At 40.0% G+C, this 10,706-nt stretch overlaps 2 protein-coding genes across 2 annotated transcripts; one reads left to right on the top strand and one right to left on the bottom strand.

The window, feature by feature from the left end:
* Positions 1 to 984: 984 nt before the first annotated feature.
* crybb1l3 (crystallin, beta B1, like 3) lies at positions 985 to 5,748 on the bottom strand. The gene is made up of 6 exons (XM_055028100.1): positions 5,622 to 5,748; positions 4,383 to 4,456; positions 4,191 to 4,309; positions 3,181 to 3,313; positions 2,771 to 2,913; positions 985 to 1,863 (listed from the first exon to the last, which is right to left on the bottom strand). Exons 1-6 carry the CDS (start codon positions 5,746 to 5,748, stop codon positions 1,695 to 1,697), a joined length of 765 nt encoding a protein of 254 aa, XP_054884075.1. The 3' UTR covers positions 985 to 1,694.
* A 1,639-nt stretch (positions 5,749 to 7,387) lies between these two features.
* cryba1a (crystallin, beta A1a) lies at positions 7,388 to 10,217 on the top strand. The gene is made up of 6 exons (XM_055028102.1): positions 7,388 to 7,594; positions 7,955 to 8,021; positions 8,142 to 8,260; positions 8,367 to 8,508; positions 8,723 to 8,865; positions 9,681 to 10,217. Exons 2-6 carry the CDS (start codon positions 7,983 to 7,985, stop codon positions 9,826 to 9,828), a joined length of 591 nt encoding a protein of 196 aa, XP_054884077.1. The 5' UTR covers positions 7,388 to 7,594; positions 7,955 to 7,982; the 3' UTR covers positions 9,829 to 10,217.
* Positions 10,218 to 10,706: the final 489 nt, after the last annotated feature.

Here is a 10,706-nt window from a genome sequence, read left to right on the forward strand (position 1 = left end):
GCCACAAGGCTCCTCCCCGGAGCTGCAGAATCCAGCCAAGCTTCCACCTCAGCAGCAATTAGCAAATACCTGGTGGGATGGTGCATCTGCTGAGGTCATTATAGGAACTACCTCTCAGTCCTATGCGCCTCAAAACAGCTAGAAACAACATAATTGAGGACTATTGTTGTGATGAGCCTCTCAAAGACACAGGGGCCCAATTTCAAGGTATTAATTGCAAAGTCAAATTTCTTTTAAGTGATATTTTTACAACACCTGAAGTTAGCATAGACTTGATTGTGCAATGAAATGACCCCCACCCTTCAATAAGCGCTTTTTGCATTTCATTTGTTCTGGATGAAAAAGACAGTAAGTCATCTTTACATTTAGATACTATAAGGCTGCAGACGTACAGCCTTATAGGTGACATCTTATTTACAGGAGACATTTTACTGTTTTCCTCTGATTTATGACAGCTTTTAATTTAAATGCAATGCTGTTTTAGCAAGTGAGCTGCAGGACTCAGTGCTTTTGAGATGATAACACAATACTTAAAGAGAGCTCACAAGAAGAAATTTAGTTAGTTAGTTAGTTAGTTAGTTAGTTAGTTAGTTAGTTAGTTAGTTAGTTAGTTAGTTAGTTAGTTCAATGGGAAATTAAACCTTTCAGCTGAAATACAGGAATTGGTTTATATGGAATTGATCATTTTGAGGCTTCACATTGAAATTTTAAAAACTGCCTTTGTCCACAGTTACTCTTTGATAGTACAAAGTAAATATATGAAAATAATTATGCAATGTTTTGCTTATGTAAGGTATATATATTCCGATGCAGTCAATTTATTCAAAAATATAAACACAGATATAGATGTAACCAAAATACTGATGAATTGTATCAACTCAGCTTGCAAAATAACATCTTGGCCTCTTGCCTTTAAATACAAACTTTAAAACAGTTAAGAAAAATGGAAAACAACAACAACAACAACAAAACAAAACAAAACACTAGTTTTGAGATATTTATTTATTTATTTGGTTTCCATTGGAAAGTTTTCAGATGCCAGCATCCCTGAGAAAATGTAAAATGCAAAACTTCGGGACAGCTTCATTCATGTGGGAGGAAACAAGCTGGAAAAAAGTTTCAAGTCCAAGCAATCACAACCTTTGTGAAGCTTTCTTCTTACCTGTGAGACACTGGTTAATTCTTGGAGATGAGGAGATAGTGCCTCCCCCTGCCTTGCAAACTTACTGCAGTGCGGATCTGAGAGCTGTCCATGGTAGTGCTCTGTGATTAACCTTTCTTTTGAATAATAGTGGATCCTCAGAGAGGGGGAAATATCCTGCTGCACAGGCATCATTGGCGTCATTTCAGCTTGGATAGCATAAGCAAGCAGGTAAAAATTTTAATCAAGTAATTTTAATGCAAAAAAAAACAAAACAACAACAACCTTGTAACACATGCTATTAATACTCTATCATCCCCAATTCAGACACAGGACAAAATATGTTTTTTTTTTATTTTCGCTGTCTTATGGGTGAGTGTTCCTTCTGGGGTTTTTCTCACAGAGTGATTCACTGACCTTCATACTTTCAATTGTTTCGTTGAGCGTAATAAAAGAAACAAAACATGTTTAATTGTCCTTTAGAAGAACCTCCAGAGACAGATCCCAGCTTTCGCTGCATTTCTCCTGTTAACTTCCAGTCCGTCTCACTCTTCTATGCGCTCAGCTCAAAGCAGCCCCGGCGGTGCGTCTGCATGTCTCTCACCCTGCGGATGGACTGGATCTGGGGGTGGTGGGCTCCCCAATCGTTCCAGTGCTTGAAAGGTCCCAGTTCTAACACGTACTGGTAGCCACGGTAGCCAGGATGCTGATAACCCACCCACCTGTGTGAAGAAGCAAAGAGAAACAGATGATACTTACATTCATGCTTAGGTTTATGATCAATTTCAATGGATGTAATATGGTGCATTGCAAAAGCAATTTTGCACGTTGCACTTTTTCCAGTTTTATATCATTAAAACAACAAATTTCACTCATCATAGCATTTTATTGGGATTTTATATGACTGACCAACATGAAGGTTTGAATAAATGTGAATTTGAACATAAATTTTATATGGGTTTCCAAATGTTTTATAATTAAAAGTCTGAAAAGAGTGATGTGCATTTATATTTAAACCTCTTAACCCTGAAAATCTTAATTCAAGTTCAAAGCTTTTCCTTTACAATCATCTAATTAATAAAATAGAGAACATCTGTGTGTAATCTGACACTTGCATAACGTTGACTCTGATAGTCCTAAATACGAGTTCAATCATCTTCTTCCCAACTCATGTAATCATTAAACAGAGCTTATCTGTGTGTAATTTAATCTCTGTTTTAATCCAGCTGTTTTTTTAAAGCCTCAAAGCTTAGTTAGAAAACTTGAGTGAAAAGACAGAATTGCTAATATAAATAGACAGATACAGCTATGGAGATGTTTAAAGTGGGTTTAGGTGATAAAATAAAATCTCAAATTGGAAAAGTGTTGCTGATAAACCTACAAGACAAGGTGGTGCACCAAAACAGATGGTGGGCTAGACTCTTTGTGAAACTTTAAAATTGTAAAGAATAGAAACCGACAAGTAATTTTCTGTTCATTTTACAATTATACACTAGTTTCCTTGGCTCTTCTTTGCCAAATCCTTTTACTATGTATCAGTGCAAGAGCAAGTGTTAACATTGTGGCACAGATAACTGGTAAACCAAATAGACAAAAGTGGCATTAAGGAGAAGATTGGTAACGACTTACGTTCCACCGGTGACCTGAATGCTGGCGACACGATCCTGGAAACCATAGGACCACAAGCTTGGAATATCCTCATCACACACCTCCATCTTACGGCCTTCAAAGTTCGCACATTCATACAGACAAATCTTGTGGTCTTGTGGATCCTAAAAAAATACATTCGCCTTTCAGTGAGTTACCTCTTTGCTATAGATATGTTTGATCCTTTAAATAGAAAGCAAGGCTGTACATTTTAAAATATCACCTAAAAAAAACAAAAAACATAAACCATCTAAGTAAAAATAATCTCAAGCCTAAAAATACACTCTTGAAAACATCTAATCAAAAGCATAATGCATCAAATGAAAGTTGGATAGAAGAAAAAGAAAAAGTGATGGTGGTGATGTGATAAAAATAGTACGGTGACAACACACCATTCGAACGGGCCTGACTGACATCATGCGGTCACACCGGTAGCTGTTGGACCAGGTATCCCAGCGGGGGTACTCGCCCTTCTCGAGCATGAACATCTCACCAGTCATGTTCTGCTGCTCATAGCCAACCCAGCTGGATGGTCAGAAAGACAGGTATGTTAGCATATGTTGGGGATAATGTACACTTCACTAGGAAGCATCTCAGCAAAGGACCGGCATGATGGTTGTTATGTAATGTCACGGTCTGAGTATTTCCAAGACTGTTCTGATTCTTACGCACAACCATCAATTACATTCACACAGAATTGTCTGAAAAACAAAAAAAATTTTCTTCAAGCAGCAGTTTTGTGGATAGAAATGCCTTGTTGATGCCAGAGGGCAGAGGAGAACTGGCAGACTTTCTCAAGGTGACAGGATGCCAACATTAGATGAAATAACCAGCTGTTGCAATAACTGAATCTTGAATATATAACTACACAGTGAACCATTAAGCAGAGGGGCTAAAGAACAAACCTGCATCACCATTGTCAGCCAAGAACTAAAAATGTGTGTGGCCTTCCACATAAAACCCTTTGAAAATTAGGGTTTTATTTAATTCAGCAGGTTGTATCATCACATGAAGCCATTAATCACACCTCTTCTCCATTGGAGCTCCATTGGTGTCTCATTAACATCAACTACTCCTTAACTTCAAAGCTGTCCACAACCTCACGCCTCCATATATCTCTCTGATGTTTTTCTGATTTTTACAGCTCAGATCCTCTTCCTCCATTCATCTGACTGTGCCCCGCTGCTCGCCTCGCAGACCACACGGTCGCTCGCCCAGTGAGCTCACTAACACAAACTCACTGCCACATTCACCAAAACTGGACAATCTATGCTTAAAGAACGAGGGAAGTTCTGCAGGCAAATGGGGCTCCAGAGCAGTTCTCAAAAAGTGTACCGAACGAAGCATTTGGTGACTTTATATCACATTGAGGCGTAGTCTGTGATACAGTTTGGTGACTTACGGTCCACACTCCACCCTGATGGAGCCAATTCTGTCGAAACCCTTCTCACACAGATTAGGGCACTCTCCGAACAGGTCCATCCTGCGGCCTTGGAAGTTTTCATATTCATAGAGGTATATCTGGTCAGAAAAAAATGTCAATTTAGATTTTTTTAATTTGCTTTCTTGAACTATTTCCTGGTTTTTGAAGTACCTTGTGATTGCGCAGGCCAATGGCAGGGTGACTGCCGATGCTGCCCTGAACACCCGAGTGAGACATGATGAAATCTGAAGAGAAAGTGATAATATAAATCACCATTACATGCAACAAGGAGAGTTAGGAAGTGTGTCACAGTCTACTGAAGCTGTTTTCTTCAAATCAATGTGTGTTGAAACTGAGAGGCTGCAAAGCTGCTGAACCTCGTAAATATGATCAGGCTGTTTAGGTACAAACAAACGGTCGGCCTACAGCCTGGGGTCCCCTGATCTAACTCATCAAGATGCCTTTTTGGATGTAAGGATGGTGAAAATTCTTTATGCAACCAACAAAGTGCTCAAAAACTGAAATATGTTTTGTCTGTGCACACATGCATGCATTTAAAATCCTATCATATTTATAATTCTGCTTTTTTTAAGTTATACCGAAATTACTACAAATGTCTGCACAGAACTGCTGTTTTCCTGTAACTCTGGCCGCTCATGTTGCCCTGCTGCACCTGCAGAAATAAAATATGTCATTAAATATGGTTTTGTATCTCTCCTCTTGTGTTTAAGAAAGTGAAGACGTATAAAGCTGAGAAAGTTGCTCTTTTCTTCCCGAATTATGTTACACTGGACACGTCTTTAAATATCTACTGGAGTGAAATTTTTGCAACTGAAACATTTGTGGTGAGTAATAGAAAGAATCTGATAATTAAAATTAAGTGACCTTAAATCAATACAATAAAGAACCCTGAAAAAGCCTTTTCTGTTCTTGCATTCGCTTACAAGGCCTGAAACTCAAACAAAAGGCGGCCTGCGAAAACTGCCTGTGCACTCCTTTGAAAGAGGGTATAATCGATCTCTTCCACATATTTTATTTGGTCAGAATCATTACAATAACCCCATTATTAGAAAACTTCCATTTTCTGCTCCAAAAAGTGACATTATTTCTTGAAAACATTCTTGACATTCCTTGACGTTTTTTCTTAGCAAGAGCAATAGAAACAAATTTGTCACGTCTAGATCCAATTTCTTCTCACTCGTCCCTGTTGATTTTATCCTATGGTGGCAGATTAGTATTAAATAATACACTAATGTATTTTGTCTAAGTCATCCACCTCCTCAGTCCAAAGTTATAGCATGAGAAATAGTCTGGCTTGGTTGTTTCAGTCCGCTGAATGAGCAAACCAGAAAATCCTTCCTAGCATCCTTGCATTTCTACCAGACAGAAGACCTCGGTGTGGACACTTACAGTCACAGCTGAAGGCTGAAATGGAGCGATCTTTGAAGACAGTGATGGACGGAGGCCTTTTGACTGGGGATATATATATATAGACATTCACCTCCAGAGCGAATCGATAAAAGCCAAATTCTGACATCTCATTGGCTCAGAGCTGCTGGGAGAAAGGTGATGGGTCAAAGGTCACGTTGTTAATCCATTGGTGATCTGTGCTCAGTCAGCAGCAGGGTTTGTATTGTGTAGCCCCATTGTTGGGGGCTGAGGACAGTCACTGCCATCAGCAGAAAGTTGGTGACACACAAACCCACACTGAACCGTCAACTTTCAGGTTTTGAACCACATTTTTCCATTGTTGAACTTAACCTCCTGCCACTTCCAACAGCTATTATGTATATATTTTATGGCTTTTTTCCACCACATTATCTTTTTTCTTTTTTTCTTTCATGTTTGCTGCTAAGCCTTTCAGCCCTGGGATGGTAAATGTGCTGACGATAAGATTGGCATCTGTGTTTTTGTTCAGACAGAACCGGGACTGCTGGTCACGGTTCTGAAGTGCCCCTGTTAGGCCTATATTAAACTCACATACAAAAAATATTCAGAGAGCAATGAAAAAATGTAAGCATACTTTAAAAGCTTACATTTACAAGTATGCTTACTTTGAAACATACTTTAAATGTATGAAAGATATTTAAAAAGAAAGATGTTTTAAAATGTAAACTGAAAACAAATGAGTAGCTGAGACATGGTCAAGTTGAATTGACAAATTAAAACATCCAGGTTTTAGACAAACTGGTTCCAGAGAATAACAGCATAAAATAAATGCTACCTATTCTTTAGAGAGCACTTACTGAACAGGCCTCTAGAGGACCTAGATTTTTCACACTTGATTTGCGACTAACGGTTGGTCTGCTAAATACAACTTTTGTTGTCACACAGTCTGTCCTAACACATCTGTAGAATCATAAAATTCATAAATAGCAGCTTTTCTTACAACATGAAGTAGGCTAAAAGATCTCAGAAAGCAATACATTCAATATTAAAACACCATAGATACTTTTCAACCCTTTTAGTACACATTAGTAACAAAGGGATTAAACTGCTCATCATCACAATTCATTTGGTTCACATAAATTGATGACAAAATGTAATCTGACTGCCAATCATTTCAGAGGTATCACAGGCAGGATCCACTGAGAAATTAGAGTCAAATTACCAGAAAGGGAAGACGTTTTGGGAGTACTTAGGACTGAGGGGAAAAAAAAACACATAAAAAGTAACAAATACATATCGTAAACCACAGGATTAACTAAACTCCAAACCCTCCGGATCATGAAATAGAACATAGTGATCATGGTTAAGGTTCGTTATTGTTCTGTTTTGTCCTGAATCATATTATTTCACTGCTGGACAAAGAAATTTACATCAGAGTTTGGACACAGCTGGTTGACATGTTGCCATGCTTGACAGTGAAAGTGTCTGTGGTTTGTGTGTAAATGTCTGAACAGGGATTAAATGCGTGTGACTGTGTGTGTATCCTCCCATGTGGGAGTGAGTGGATGACAGAGCATGTGTGCATTGAGAGGTGAAAGGACTGTCTTTGGTGGGGTGTGATGCTATGATCGGTGACAACCACAGCGCGAGATGGACTTTTCTTGTCATGACCAAACTGTAATGATCTTTTTCCTGAGCTCTGCTGTGCCAGAACTCGGCCCGGCCCATTGGACACGAAACACTTGGAACTTCTGCTTATTTGCACTGGGCACAGTGCCCTCCGTTCAGTCCAGCTGCAGCTCACTAAAGCCCAACAGCTCAGTACCGAACAATGAATTGGACCAGCAATGTGCTGACTCCTGCCCCGACCCATACCGGTACAGTTACATCTCAGCACCAGCATGTATAAATAGGTCCGTTCAGTTTGGGGTCAGGACGTCGTTTTTTGTGAACTCCCTGTGAGAACTGAGCGCCAATCTTTGTTGAACAGTCAGGTAAGCCTTCTATCTTAGTTCTTAATCTGCAGACATGTGCCATTTTGTTTTTTGCACCTTTTCTGCACAATCACTCCGCTGAGTCATGTAGACTGAAGGCAGTGAGGAAGATGCACACATATGAACTATGCACCAGCTGCACACTTAGACATACAGTTTCCATCCAACCTGCAAGCATGAGGATGAAGTTTAAATCACAACATGTGGGTTTAGATTTATGTCCGAAGAAGTATTTTTTGTTGAAACTGCATTGATGTGAAATCTCTTAAATAAACATGAAACATAAAATGTAGGTGGCATAAATGAATATTAAAGTATGACCTCGCTATAAGCTTTCCTTGCATATTTTTTGTCCTAAAGGCAAATCTTCACTGAAATCCACAGTAGCATGGCTCTAAACAATCCCACCCCGCTGGGACCATGGAAGGTGAGTGAGCTCATTCGTCACTGGAGATTGCCAAAAGTGGATTTCATTTTTTTTTTAATTTCATGCCTAATTTAATAAAAGCCACCATGGTGCATGCACATGATTACTCTCTCTCTCTAGATCACAGTTTATGACCAGGAAAACTTCCAGGGAAAACGTCTTGAGTTCACCTCAGCCTGCCAGAACATCATGGAGTGCAGCATCGACAACGTCCGCTCCCTCAAGGTGGAGTGTGGGGCGTAAGTGAGACAAAAACAAGAAATGTTGATTAATAGTCTCCTTTAGCCTTTTTGTAAAATGATTTATTTGAGATGTTTGTATGACTGTGTGCTTGTCGGCGAACAGCTGGGCAGGATATGAGCACTCCAGCTTCTGTGGACAACAGTTTGTGCTGGAGAGAGGAGAGTATCCTCACTGGGAGTCGTGGAGTGGCAGCAACGCCTACCACATTGAGCGGATGATGTCCTTCCGGCCCATCTGCTCCGCTGTGAGTTTCTCTCCCAAATCGACAGCGTTAGCTTGCTCTCAGATCTTCAGCAATGACTATGTGATGAAAGAGTCGCAAAACATCCAAAATTGAACTCAAATGACTAAAAACTAAGACAAATGTGAACAAAAGTAAAAATGCAATCACCAGTTTGTAAAATGTAGCAGCGTTTTACCATAAACGTAGCTAAGCTGACTGTTTTGTGTGCAAGCAGAACCACAAGGAGTCCAAGATGGTGCTGTTTGAGAGAGAGAACTTCATAGGTCGCCAGTGGGAGATAAACGATGACTACCCCTCCCTGCAGGCAATGGGCTGGAGCAACAATGAGATCGGATCTATGCAAGTTCAGAGCGGAGCGTAAGTCTTCATTTCTAAATGCACACAATGCGATCATGGCAACTAAAGACATGACTGACAGCCCATGTTGTGCAGCAGCATTGTGCTGGAGGGGACAAACATTGAAATCAAGCTGGGCAATCTCAAGAATCTTTTCTCTGCTTAGTCATGAGGGATCCAAAGGGTGTGTGGTAAATAACGGAGTCTGGAATATAAATAAAAGTTCATTTTCTTAAAATGTATTAAGTAAAGTTAAAACATTTTAAATAGTAGATTTATAAAGACTGCATAAAGACATTTTGCTAAATGAAACATTCTTAATGTTACTTGGTGCATTTGGTAATTAACAAACAAATGAATTAAAGAGCTGCATGATATATCTTTTTCAACTTGCTGGCCTTGCTGTGTTTGACAACACCATTCTGACTTAAAGCCTCCAGTGAGGCCCCAGATATGTGCTGTGGGACAGTGACTGCACCCACATACAGGCACACGCTTAAACTGAGGAAATTAGCTGAGATTCTGGGGTGCAATAAGATGTGGCACAAACCTGCACAAAGCACATGATCACCTACTTAACACACAGCTTTCCATCTCAAATATAATCAGAAAGTGGCGCAGTTGTCAGCTGAGTTATAATTTTGTGTTTGGTGCTTGTTCACCTACATTTCTAATGCCACCCAGGACAAACCCATAGGAAAAAAAAAACTCAATAGGGTTTGGATGTTCTGATCTTAAAGAGCGATGTTGGTAGTGGAGTCACTTTTAATTTCTATCTTATCCAATGCAAAATATTGCTTGATCTTTTTGGTTTTGGTTTTTCTTTCTTCCTGCAGCTGGGTTTGCTACCAATTCCCAGGTTATCGTGGTTACCAATACATCCTGGAATGCGACCGCCATGGTGGCGAATACAAACACTACAGAGAGTGGGGCTCCCATGCTCAGTCCTTCCAGGTGCAGTCGCTGCGTCGGATCCAGCAATGAGGCCTGCAGCCGCCTCTCCCTACCAGTCACTCTTCGCCTCCTCTTCTTCCTTCTCCCCTTATTCATATTCCTCCATTCACCCAGTCATTCCTGCACCTTTTGGGGATTCCCAATTGAGAAGTTGACACAGTGTTTGTTTTGTTGCCGAATAAAAAGCACTTACAAGGGATGGAGAGGAGAAAATAAAAACTGATGCTGAGAAGCTCTGGACTGATGCCCCAGGAGGAAAGAAGAAAAGGGAAGTAAAAAGCCTCACAGTGGCAACAGAGCAGCGGAGTCACTCAGGCATTGCTGTGTAACTTCAGATGTTTGTGGGTCACTATGGTGATGCCGGTGATGAAAAAAGAAAGAATGGGCAACTTAAAATAAACACAAACTCAAACAGTCTGCTTCCAACCTGCAGGGGATTTCTTTTCTTTAACTGTTGCTTCCATAAAGGTTTGAGCTTCTCTGCCTTTTTTCTTGAAACCTTCAGTTGATTGTGAACTTGAATGAAGAGGGTTAATCTTTTATTTTCTTTTAAAGCCGCCAAAAAACAGACATTGGGTGAAAATAAAATGCAGCCAATATTACTGGTGGGACCTGGAGCGCATTAGTCACACTGCGAGTGATTAAGACATGCACCTGTAAATCAAGAACTAAATGGTTTTACCTGAGGTGCACAACACTTCTAATTTAAAATTCTTGATAGAGCACAGTGGGTCTCAAAATACGGCAGCCATCTGGTTCAGAATATAATAGCCTGGCCAGTATTACCCTATGACCACCCAATGCAAGCTACACTTTTGTTGATAAGCAGGAACTGAAAAAAAGAAGCTGACACCAGAACTTTGCAAAATTCTCAACACTGTGTTTCTAAATTCAAATGTTTTATTACA

Source organism: Poeciliopsis prolifica, unplaced genomic scaffold, assembly GCF_027474105.1.
Source record: "Poeciliopsis prolifica strain line A6 unplaced genomic scaffold, Auburn_PproV2 SCAFFOLD004, whole genome shotgun sequence".
Classification (NCBI taxonomy): Eukaryota; Metazoa; Chordata; class Actinopteri; order Cyprinodontiformes; family Poeciliidae; genus Poeciliopsis; species Poeciliopsis prolifica.